This window comes from Nematolebias whitei, chromosome 1 (assembly GCF_014905685.2).
Source record: "Nematolebias whitei isolate Nwh7 chromosome 1, NemWhi1, whole genome shotgun sequence".
In the NCBI taxonomy this organism is placed as follows: Eukaryota; Metazoa; Chordata; class Actinopteri; order Cyprinodontiformes; family Rivulidae; genus Nematolebias; species Nematolebias whitei.
In genome coordinates this window covers 55,279,220-55,292,009 of record NC_056498.1, presented here as the reverse complement: position 1 = coordinate 55,292,009, position 12,790 = coordinate 55,279,220, and the positions used below count along the sequence as shown (strand labels likewise).

At 39.1% G+C, this 12,790-nt stretch overlaps 1 protein-coding gene across 1 annotated transcript in view; it reads left to right on the top strand.

Annotated features, from left to right (window-relative positions):
- Positions 1–9,779, top strand: part of col21a1 (collagen, type XXI, alpha 1) — a 26,028-nt gene extending 16,249 nt beyond the window's left edge. The window contains exons 12-24 of the mRNA XM_037694806.1: positions 3,844–3,888; positions 3,959–4,012; positions 4,096–4,149; positions 4,724–4,777; positions 5,379–5,450; positions 5,622–5,657; positions 5,958–6,002; positions 8,633–8,665; positions 8,758–8,904; positions 8,993–9,047; positions 9,125–9,316; positions 9,389–9,466; positions 9,601–9,779. Coding sequence (XP_037550734.1) covers positions 3,844–3,888; positions 3,959–4,012; positions 4,096–4,149; positions 4,724–4,777; positions 5,379–5,450; positions 5,622–5,657; positions 5,958–6,002; positions 8,633–8,665; positions 8,758–8,904; positions 8,993–9,047; positions 9,125–9,316; positions 9,389–9,466; positions 9,601–9,779 — 1,044 coding nt within the window. The remainder of the gene's footprint in view (positions 1–3,843; positions 3,889–3,958; positions 4,013–4,095; positions 4,150–4,723; positions 4,778–5,378; positions 5,451–5,621; positions 5,658–5,957; positions 6,003–8,632; positions 8,666–8,757; positions 8,905–8,992; positions 9,048–9,124; positions 9,317–9,388; positions 9,467–9,600) is intronic.
- The last annotated feature ends 3,011 nt before the right edge of the window (positions 9,780–12,790 follow it).

Genomic DNA, 12,790 nt, shown 5'->3' with positions numbered 1-12,790 from the left:
CAATTGTTCCCTAATAAGGCTTGGCTGTGTGTTCCCCAGTAAGTACTTGTTAACTACCCATTAGCTCCTGATTCATTCCTCTTTGGTTGCTTTGGTAACGACCCATTAGCTCTTGATTAGTTCCTCTTCATTTACAAGGTAACTAACCAATTGTTCCTTTATAAGGCTTGGCTGTGTGTTCCCCAGTAAGTACTGGTTAACTACCCATTAGCTCCTGATTCATTCCTTTTTGGCTTCCTTGGTAACTACCCATTAATTCTTGATTTCTTCCTTTTCATTTACAAGGTAACTAACCAATAGTCCCCTTGTTACAACTGGCAAAATGCTCGTTGCGCCAGGTTGTAATTAAAGGTGGGCGTTTCCACCCTCTGCACACCTCAAGCAGCCACGGAGTCGAATGAAAAGGTTAACAGTGTTTATTTACAAGATGAATGAACGATGACATGTACATTGGAGTCTTACCAGACTTCAAGGTGAGCCTCAGGCCATAATAATAAACAAAACGAGTTTATTCCTATTTTTAATCACTTACCTAACAAATCAAAAGTAACCAAAATACAGGTCTCTTACCCGACCTAAACTAACAAAATCAGGAGAAAAAAGCTCTTAACTAAAATGGCAGCTCACTCCTACAAGAACTCCTTACAGAACTATATTAATGTATATAATGATAAACAGCAGGTCAACTGTGGCTGGTTGGGACACGCAGAGTAGATGGAAAGCCAATGTCATCTCCAACTCAGCTCCTCTTATGCAGCACCTCCAGGCAGGCAGCCAATCACAGCAGTGTCTTCCTCCAGACGCACACCTGGACACTAATTGGCACAATTAAGGTTTTTCACACTCACACGTGCAATTTACGACATCAGTCGTAACACCCTAATAAAGCTTGACTTTGTGTTCCCTAGTAAGTATGGGTTAACTACCCATTAGCTCTTTATTTGATCCTGAGGTGTTCTCTAGTAGTTAAGCAAAATTTGTTTACCTTATGGTAAAGTGTTCCTGTTTTCCAGTTGTACAGGAACAACATATTAATCTGACACTGCCAGTTTGTTCAAAATTGTTATCTGGTCAAAGTTGTACAAACTCCCTGGTATGCTATTGTTTTTATTTAACATAAAATAATATTCTCCTGAGCAAAATATTAAAAATGACAAATAAAGTTGTGAATTTTATGACTCATAAAGAGTTGCCTGCATAAAGTTTTATGTTGTATTGAGGCTGTAGCGTGTTAACTGTCAACTCTATAAAGTCTGCCCCCGACAGCCAGTAAATTAGTGGTATTTCCCCAGCAGTTCATCCCAGGATAACCCTGTTATGTAACAAGCAGAAAGTAGTTAACCGAGGGAATACTGTGGTGTTCTGGCAAATCTGTTTTAGGAATAAATTGTTTCAGCTGGGCAGCCATCCCACTGTTCGTGATCGTTAATTGTTGTCAAAAGTTTTGAGATGGGTCTACGAAGAAATGAGTCAATTTCTCCAGAAGGCCGTGGGTCATTTCTCCTTAACCAGAACTGCAGATGTCGGCTTATCCAAGAGGACAGAAATAGGGATGAACATGCTCAGCAGAAAACAAAATGCAACCTGTCAGTGTGGACCCCCTACATGGGAACATGTTTTCCCACAGGCACACACTGAATTGATGATTGTGAAACTAAATGCAGTCTTCTTTCTACTAACGATGATCAGATTTTATACCAAGGTAACAACTAAACAGCTGCAAGTTCTTATCTCACAAAATGTGATTAAAATAGAAAAGTAAAAAAGCTTTCCTCTGTAGCTTTGAAATAAGCTGAGTTGACTTTATATTTTTTAAATGCACTATAATGTATGTCACATGAGGGTTTAAGATGTGGTTGTTAATTCAGTCTAAGTAAAAAGAGACAACAGTACGGAGATGGGTAACTTTAATTTATGCAGCATCCCACTTCCCTGTTCTGATCCTTATCAAGGTCAAGGTCAAGGTTTCTTTATTGTCATTCTCATCATATGTGGTACATGTGGTGGAACGAAATTGTGTTCACATGGTCCCAGTTACATCCAAGAAAAGTATGAATTGTCCAGGACATCCTTGTAAAAGAGATTGATGATCTCAATGGATTTCTTCCTGGTAAAATAAAGTAATAAAAAAATGTAGACAGTAGTAAGATCTAAGATATGAATTAAGAAATATGCTAAACTAAGAATACACTAAGCACTAATAGTACAAAAACAATACAGTGAACATCAGCAGCACGAACATGAGTCTGTGTGAGCAGAACCAATCAGAAGTCATGTAGACTGTCCAAAGTAAATGTAAAACTAATAGAAAGGCAGATTTAAAAAATCATGATCATAGGAGACTAAACAAGCAATTAAGCAAATTATAACTATGGAAACGTAGATTAAAAATAGTTAACAGAGTAAGTAACTCAAAGTTAATTTCCCCCAAGTAGTGTCTGTATTATTTGAATGCCCAGCCGGATACATAATGCTTTCATCAGATCAGGCTCAAATTGTTAAAGAAATTAACTGAACATCTGCATGCACCTAAAGCTGCAAAACACAATGCACGAAATTAAAATCACCAAAGACAAATAAATGGTTTTTAATGTCATAAATTAAAACTTTCAAACATCTGCACCAACAATGACTATGGTTACCGTATTTTTTGGCCTATAAGTTGCGTGTTTATTAGTTTAGTTTTTTTTTTTTTTTGCATAATTTGCATGCCCTGCAACTTATACGCCGAAGTGACGTATTTATGGATGTTTTCCCATATTTATAAACCAATTTTTGGCTGAGATATAACCGTTTTCATTCATTCTGACTGAAAATATTGAACACTACCATTTTCAGCCGCTAGATGGGACTCAAGTAGTATGGTATGCCGATGTCTCATGTAATAGGTAAAAAGTAGCTATTAATGACACAATCGACTTGCCATAGCCCATCACCTTCGTCCAACTCACATGGAGCAACTGTCAAATCAGCTTCATTTTGCTGCGCCACTCCGGCAAAATGCAGCTAATTTGACCATTGAAGTGCATTTATTAAGTAAAAGTTCAACTGAGACACACCTTTGCTATAATGTTGAGCAAATATATAATTGTTTTAGGTGATTATCTTGTTACGTTTTGAAGAAATGCACAGCGAGTCGCCCTCTTCGCATTCCTGTTTCCGCGTATCAGCTTTTGAAAATGCAGCTGATTTGACCGTCAAAGTGCATTTATTAGGGAAAAGTTAATCTCAGGCACATATTTGCTATAATTTCAAGCAAACAAAAAAAGTTTGTAGGTAGTTCTCTTGTTAAATTTCAAAGAAATGCACAGCGAGTCGTCCCTCTGTGCGCTCCCGCAGCTTCAAAGTGGCTTTTGAAATTTAGCTGATCTGACCGTCAAAGTGCATTTATTAAGGAACATTTAAACTGAGACACACCTTTACTATAATTTCGAGCAAACAAATAATTGTTTTTAAGTGTTAATCTTGTTAAAATCCTCCCTTGCATGCTCCTGCGGACACCATTTGGCAGCCAATCAATTTTTGGCACAAAACTGGCCCACAATTCCGGGTTGTCAGTGGTGATGCATAACAAATGCGATGCATCAATGGTGACGCATAATAAGTGTGACATATACGGCGAAGCGATGTATTTATGGATTTTTCCACTTAAGACATATTTGTACTGATGCGACTTAAAGGGTGGTGCGACATGTACGGCAGAAAATACGGTATTAGAAACATTTTTATTGAAACACATATTTACTGTATTTCCACATAGATACTGTCCAATGTGTTTCATTTTGTTTCAGTTGTTTGTTATCACTTTAAATTAATTAATCTGTGACACTCAATTCCTTCCAGGGATTGCCAGGTTTGCCAGGAATTGCAGGCCTCGATGGACAAAAGGTAAAAACTAAACTCAATAAATGTTTAGCGTCAGTCATCATAACTGTGTCTGACACTTTTATCATTCAAGGGGGAAACTGGTGAGCCTGGAGCAAGAGGATTCAAAGGATCATCTGGACTCCCTGTAAGATCCATGTGGCATCAAAATGTTGACATTAAAAAAGTTACAAATGAAATGACTTAAATATATGAACATCTTTTCTGCAGGGTGAAATGGGTTTATCTGGTGAACCTGGTATAAAAGGATCAACTGGTCCAAAGGTAATCATATCGTGAATGCATTGTTTTAAAATAGCGCAGCCAAACTATAACAACCCTTAAATATATGCTGACTTTAATCTCACAAAATGACATAAAAAAGACTTTAAATATTCAAAACAAGGAATCATCTCTACATTGATTGTGAGTTGCCTTAGGGATTTACCCAACGTTATTGTGAATTACCACTTCAAAAGTCCGTAACCTCAGAGAAATTCTGTCATGTTAGCATTAGCTGCAAGCCAGCTGCAAGCAGAGCCATGTTTGGATTTAAATAGACTCCAAGCAATGTGCAGTGCAGTTGCCAAAAAGTGCAGAGCAGCAAAAACTTATTTGACGAAACATTCCCAAATCATAAGTCCCACGTCACCAAATTCAAAACAAATGCATTGAAGTAGAAAACACTTTGCAATGAGTTTGGATCGGTTTGAATCCTACACTGTGAGAAAACTAAAAATCAGAGATCAAGATTGTTACAGAATCATAATTTAGACTTGCTCCAGTCAATATTTGGTCATTTATTTTTTTTTACTAAATGTTTGCTGCAAAATAATTCATGCTTTGTTCATTATTCAAGGGAAATAAAGGTGAGACTGGAAGTCCAGGGATAAGAGGAACCCCGGGGTCCACAGTAAGTTTCCAATTAAATATATGAGCATAAACCATCCATCCATCCATCCATTTTCTTTACCCGTTTGTTCCATTTTGGGTCACGGGGGTCGCTGGTGCCCATGTCCAGCAATCACTGTGCGAGGGGCGGGGTACACCCTGAACGGGTCGCAAGTCCATCACAGGGCCACATAGAGACACACGAGACAAACAACCATTCACTCTCTCACTCACACCTAGGGACAATTTAGAGTTACCAATCAGCCTAACATGCATGTTTTTGGTCTGTGGGAGGAAACCGGAGTACCCGGAGAAAACCCACGCATGCACGGAGAGAACATGCAAACTCCACCCAGAAAGGCCCCTGGACCGGGGTTTGAACCAGGGACCTGCTCACTGAGAGGCAGCAGCTCTACCAGTTGCGCCACCGTGCTGCCCGAGCATAAACCAATTAAACTGAATTTGAAACAGACTGACAATACAAGAAAATTAGTAAATAGAGCAAATGCATTCATTTATCTATGCAGGAATAAAAGTGTTTGGGCCTTTAGTAAAAAGTTTAATTTTTTTATTTCATTCTTTACATTTTTCCTTGATTGATGTTAACCTGGACTTGTTTATAGGGACATGCAGGAGAACCAGGAACACCTGGTCTGCCAGGACACCCGGGAATGCCAGGCCTGAAGGGAAGTAAGGTACAGTATAATATCTACTGTTGTTCATTTCATATTTATTGTCACAGTTATTACCTTTCTTTAAATCCAATATTCACATCTTGTAGAGGTCAGGTCAATTGGTGCTTTTGTTTTTAACAAAACAGTTCCATAAAAATACAATGTCATATTCTATGTTTTCATATTTTACAGGGAGAACGAGGAATAATTGGTGAAAGAGGGGAAATGGTAAGACTGATGTTTACGGCTTAAAACTCTTGCTATTAGGCTCTGCATTAGTGTAACATAGTGTTTAGTAAAGGTTATAAAGGTTCAGATTTAATGAACTCTTGGATGCAGAAAAGACATTAGACAAAATTAAATTTGCAATTTAAAATTGATCCTGAAACTGAACTTACCAACTTCTGCATATACATTTTTTACAAGATGTTCTAACTCTTTTGTACTACTGCTCATTTGCATCATTGACTGATCTGAAACTTTGCTTTTATAAAGTTTTTTATTTATTTTTTTCCTTTCTTTCACCAGGGATTGAAAGGCGAACCAGGAGAGAATGGTCAGCCAGGGATTCAGGTGACTTTCTTGAAATGTAATGACTTAACATTTCTTGTGCAGCATAAAATGTTTTATTGTAAGCTTGAAACAAAACAATTATTTTAGATATCCAGAGATGTGTTCAACTTTAAACTCTTGGAATGTTGCATTTTTACCTTTCCATTATAATCAGAATACTGTAACATATTAACATTTTTCCAGAAGCTGCTTCTATTTTTCAGTATATCTCAGTGAAATCTGGGGAGCAACTTTTAATTGGGATCTGTTTAAACTAGGAAAAACAGTTATAGTTTATGTGCTTTTAATAAATAATCCCACCAATGAGGCACTGAAGCAGAGTTCATGTTTTCCTAAATGTCTTCCCGGTCCAATTTCATACTACTTATTTTAATTTCTCAGCAAATAGTTGAATCACTACCTTAAAAATGCATCAAATATAATACATATTTGTAAATTTAAAGTGATCCATACACTCTCATGACACATACCATACCAATTTATTTATAAAGCACTTAAAAACAGCAACAAGGCTGACCAAAGCGCTGTACAATGAAACAAAACAAGCAAAGGGCATTGCAAAAAATACATATATCCACAGAAGTAAAGATAGGAACTAAATGGCTAACATTATATAATACAGACAAGTTAAAATCAACTCACATGGTGTCAAAAGGCAGGGAATAAAAGTGTGTTTTTAAACTAGACTTAAAAATAGTAAGCGAGGGAGCCTTCCTGACATGCAGTGGTAACTCATTCCACAGTTTTGAACCTGCAACAAAGAAAACCCTGTCACCTCTGAGCTTAAAACCAGTGCCTGGAACCTCTAAAAGCATCTGGTCTGCTGACCTCAGAGAGCGCTGTGGCTATGGCTGCAGCAGATCAGCGAGATCGGAGAGGTCAGAACTGTTCAGAAATTTAAAAACATACAGAAGGATTTTAAAATGAATTTGAAAGTGAACTGGGAGCCAGTGAGGGGAGGCCAGAACTGCAGTAATGTGCTCTCTTTTGCCTGTACCAGTTAAAAATCAGGCTGAAGCATTTTGAACCAGTTATAAATGTGTAAAGGAGGTCTGACTGATTCCAAAAAGAAGTGCATTGCAGTAATTAATCTTGAATAATATGAAAGCATGTATTACTGTCTCAAGGTTAGTTTTGGACAGACTTGGCTTCAATTTAGACAATCGCCTCAACTGAAAAATAAGAGGATTTAACAATCATGTTTGCATGACTCTTTAGCTTCATGGAAGGGTCCATTTTCACTCCCAGATGAGTGACACCTTGTTTCTATAACGGGGCTAGAGAGGAAAGGTCGATACAATGGTTCTTGAATGTGCCATAGAAACAACATGAGTTCTGTCTTCTTCTCTTTAAAATGTAAGAAATTTAAAGCCATCAATCCCTGATGTCAGCCAGGTAGTCAAGAAGAAGTTGGATAGAGTGTGCGCCAGTGTGCTTCAGAGGGAAGCAAATTTGACAGTCATCGGCATAAAAATGAAAATGTATGCCGTGTTTACAAAAAATGGCACTTAGAGGCAGAAGGTATAAAGAAAAGAGAAGAGGACCAAGAATGGACCCCTGCGGTACCCCCCACCAAAGTGTCACCGATGTTGAAATAAAATCTTTGATGTTGACACAAAAGGTTCTGTTGGAGAGGTAGGACCTAAACCAATTGAGGGCCAAACCCGTGATGCCCACCAACTGCTCCAGCCTAGAAATAAGGATCTCATGGTCAATGGTGTCAAAAGCAGATGTAAGGACCAATCGGACAAGAAGCACAGAAGCACCTGCATCGGTGGCTAGGAAGATGTCATTAAAAACCCTCAATAGAGCAGTCTCAGTGTGGTGGAGAGATTTGAAGCCTGATGGGAACACCTCCAAAATGATCCTCCAGGAAATGTTTTAACTGGGAATCAACTATTTTTTCCAGTAATTTGGAAACAAATGGGAGTCTAGAGACAGGCCTAAAGTTGAACACCACTGAGGTCAAGGCTAGGTTTTTTTTCAGCACAGGCTGAACAGCAGCATGTTTAAAACTTTTTGGCACCCCACCTGGTAAACTGCTATTCACAAAAGAGAGAACAGAGGGACCCAGAATAGGAAAGACCTCCTTTAGGAGTTAAGGGGGACAACATCAAACCAGATAGCTTCATGCTGCACATCAGCTGCTCCAAAAAAGACAGTGAGATGGTCTCAAAGTGGTCAAACACAGCTACGCATTAAGACGAGATGGAAGGATAATGAGCTGGTGGAGAAATGAGTGCCCTAATTCAATTATTAAAGAGGAACAATTTAAATAGTATATATAAAATTTAGGCACAGCCTTGGCCAACAGTTGATGGGATAATGATAGAGTACTTAACAGACCTGACTGAAACATGTTGGATTGTATACCTGGATTATTGAGCATGGACTTTGTTACTTAATAAACTGTTCTGAAATGCAATAGTTAAACAGTAGATGGTGCTACAGCAACATTACTTTGAATTATAACTTTGTGGTTGAATGCTGCTCTATACCCTTACCTGCATTTCCATTATTTTTCTTTAATAGCAGTAGACTATTTTTACTATAGATGTTGATTTAGATAATGTTTTAAAATTTACCATCACTCTGATGTCTTTAGTGATGTACTCTGACTTTATTCTCAGGGATCGCCTGGTCCAGTGGGATTAAAAGGAGAGGTACGTTAAGCCAAAGAAAAAGTAATTTGTGTTTCTCCGTGCAACCTTTGAATATGAAATTGTTTCTAACATGAGGGTGGTATTCTTGCTAGAAAGGGATATCAGGGGATCAAGGCCAGAGAGGGCCCGAAGGTCAAGTAGGACGACCAGGTCAACCAGGTCAGTCAGGCCCACCTGGTTCCCAAGGATTGCGAGGGGACACTGGCCCTCCTGGCCCACCTGGACCTGAAAGAAGACCTGTATGTTGGACACAAAGGTTTTTCTCATCAAGATGTGAAATGGGGGGATAAGTAAAAATCCATCTTGATTCATCACTTTTCATTGCAGATGAGTGTGATGTCAGACAGCCACATTCGTCAAATCTGCAGAGAGATTCTTCTGAGTGAGTTTCACAATGACTGATGAGGTGTTTCGTCACAATTGCTTCCTCTGAAATTTTCTCACTGTCAACTCTTCTAGCTGAGCTGTCTTTATTGTTGCCGAGCAACCAGCAGAAGAGCTGTTCCAGATGTGAAAGCCAGCCTGGGTCTCCTGGTCCACCAGGTCCAACTGGGCCTCAGGGGCATAGAGGTCTTCCAGGACTTACTGGTTCCAGGGGTCAGCCAGGCCACCCTGGACATCCAGGGCATCCCGGGATTAATGGGCTCAAAGGTAAAAACAACATCATACTAGACATAGAACTGTTTTCCATAGTTCCACTAACAAGGAGACATGTGTTTGTAGGAGAACCAGGTTTCAAAGGTGAGAAAGGGAGTCCTGGTCGAGTCACAAGTGGAGACCAGGGCCCACCTGGACCTCCTGGTAAGTAACATAGTAAATACATTTTCTTTAGGTAAGGTGGCATAAAAGCAATGCTGCAATGCTTCAGATTTCCTAATATCAGCTTTCTCTGCTGTTTAAGGTTGTTTTTAACTGTTCATGACTTGTTTCCACAGGTCCCATGGGTCCTCATGGTTATGGCAAACAAGGTCCTCCAGGTAAATCTGGGCTTCCTGGTCAAAATGGAGCAGAAGGTAAAAGTGGTAACCCTGGCCAACCTGGAATATGTGACCCGTCCATGTGCTATGCCAGCATGATGAGAAGAGAGCCCTTCCACAAAGGCCCAAACTATTGATGCAGTCTATGCTGATGCCAAGCAAACAGCCATTCTCAGGAAAATTTCACCTTTGCAGTTTCTCTCCATCATTGAAACTTACCGTACCTCTATTGACATGTTTTTGTGACCCTACTCACCATCATAGCTTCACTGATGACGTTTTGTATTATTATTCACGTGTTTGGAGGCTTTCATAGTGTTAACTGAATAATCAGCTTTTTTGAATACCTCTCATCTGAGAACCTTGAACTCTTGTGTCACTGTGTCTGGTACACTTTCCTTCACTGCCCTCTGGTGTTGCTTCACTGCATGCTGCTCTCTACATCTTTACTACACAGACCGTGGGTGCTATCCAATATCATCTGTGTAAAAGGAAAAAGGAAACTTATGAATGAATAACATGTTTTGTCTTTGTAATTGGCATGCTTTAGCCTATGAATTTTATTTCCTTTATCTTTTTGTAAACATGCGTTTTTAAATATTCCCTTTAAACTGTAAAGCATGAAATCTTTGAAAGCAGCTTTAATGTGCGTTGCCTGAGATAAAGGGATATTTTCACCTCCTACAGCAACTCATCATTGTTTCAAATGTCTTTTAAGGATGTAAAATGTTTAAAGATATTCTGACATTATTTGTCATTTATGTTCCCCTGGCTCATCTTTCATTTATGTAGCAGGTATTTTATTGTTATTTATAAAAAAAAAAAGGTCATAACTGTGTATTTTCAGCAATGATAAGTCCTACATCGCTTTTGTAATGTTATTATTTTTGTGACTTTTGTATGTTTTTTAATTAAAAAAATTGAATTAAAATACAGTAAAGATTTACTTAATTTATTTTGCTTTTTATCTTACTAAACTTGCAGCTCGTGTTTCAGGTCGGCCTCATTGAAACTTTGAGTGTGGATGGCTGGCACAGCTTCCAGTTACTGAAGCTTCATGAAGGGTGAAGGATGGATGTTGTGGAGGAAAACAGAAAGATTATGTGTTTTTTTGTTTGTTTGTTTTTTTAGAACTTTGTTTCAGGAAACTTGAATAAATGCAGCTCTAACTGAAATGCTTCCGCAGTAAAGAAGTGTGTATCTGCTCAGAATTTCTTTTTAAAAAACTGAAGCGTTTTGAGTGAACACTAGATGGGGTGATGGGGTCACATCTGACCCTGTTGAGAAAGGTTCAGCTTTCTTCTCTGCTTTGGAACAGCAAGGTTCAAGGTTCGTTATTGTCATTCGCATCACTTGTGGTACATGAGGTGGAACGAAATTGTGTACAAAGATCCCAGTTACACCCAAAAATGGCCAAAATATAAAGTGTAACAAAAGAAACAACATGATCTAAGATATACGCTAAACAATAATAATGTAATATAATGTGATGTATTAAACAGCAGCCTGAACATGAGTCTGTGGTGAGCAGATGGGTATGAATACAGCAGCTTAAAGGCAAGAGATCAGCAGCATGGAGAACGTGACATATCAACAATAAAGTGTCATCACAATGGTTAATCTGGTTATGGATTCATGAGTCTAACAGCTTCAGGGTAGAAGCTGTTCCTCAGTCTAGTGGTTCTACACTTAATGCTCCTCAACCTCCTGCCTGAGGGGAGCGGGGCAAAAAGTGTGTGTGCTGGGTGAGTGTGGTCCTTTATGATGCAGGTGGCCCTCTTCCTGCATCTATAGATGTCTGTGATGGTGGGGAGGCTGACTCCAACAGACTTCTGTGCAGCCTTCACCACTCTCTGCAAAACTTTTCTTTCTGCAGCTGTGCAGCCTCCATGCCACACGTTGATGCGGGAGCACAGGATGCTCTTCGCTCTCATGTCTCAGCCCAAAAAAAGAAACTGTCCAGATGATCTGACTGAACATTGTTGGATTTTATGCCTGGATTATTGAGCATGAACTTTGGTGATGCTCTCCACTGCAGGTGAGGACTGAGCTTCCCAGTCCAGCTCGCCTCAGCTGCCAGAGGAAGTAAAGTCTCTGATGAGCTTTCTTGACCAGGATAGTAGAGTTGTTGCCCCAGCTTAGGCTGTTGTTCAGGTGCACACCCAAGTACTTGTAACTGGAAACCACTTCCACCGCAGATCCTCCTATGTTCAGGAGGTGGGGGTGGGTGTAGTTACCCCTCTTCTTGTTGTGAAAACTCTCATTAATGCCCACCACCAAAAGCAAAGACAAACAATGATGCTTTTGACGGTCTCTCTTTGTGTATGTTTGTGTGTTTTAACTGAACTTTCAAAAAGTAATTATTAGATAAACATTAGCAAAAGAAAAGTTGGAGTCAACTCAGTTTGTGACGACGACCACAAATGTTTAAAAAAACACCAAGGATGACGATAACTCTGTCAATTGTACTGATATTGACCTAAAATGTGGTGTTTGTAGCCGAGACCGTTCTCCAACAAATGTTGTGAACATGAAGAAATTGTGCAAAAACTGTTTCAAAATTTCCCAGTCACAGTTTGGAGTTAATTTTGTTTGTCTGTTAGCAAAATGTCTCATGAACAACCAGACACATTTTACTCAAATGTTTAGGAAATAAATATTAGATATTCTACAACTGCTTAACTTTTGGAGGCAACACAATTAAAGATGGCCACCTAAGCCCTGTGAACTTAAAAACCATGAAAATAGCTACATATAAGTACAAGTAAATAAAACAAAGAAACTGTATACAAGGATCTAAGATATACGCTAAACAATAATAATGTAATATAATACAGTGTATTAAACAGCAGCCTGAACATGAGTTGTGAGCAGATGGGTATGAATACAATAGCTAAAAGGCAAGAAATCAGCAGCATGGATAATCAGCAGCACAGGTAACGTGACATATCACCAATTAAAGTGACATCACAGTGATTTTCCTGGTTAGGGATTTATGAGTCTGACAGCTTCAGGGTAGAAGCTGTTCCTCAGTCTAGTGGTTCTACACTTAATGCACTGCAACCTCCCCACTCCCCTCAGGCAGAAGGTTGTGGAGCATTACGTGTAGAACCACTAGACTGAGGAACAGCTTCTACCCTGAAGCTGT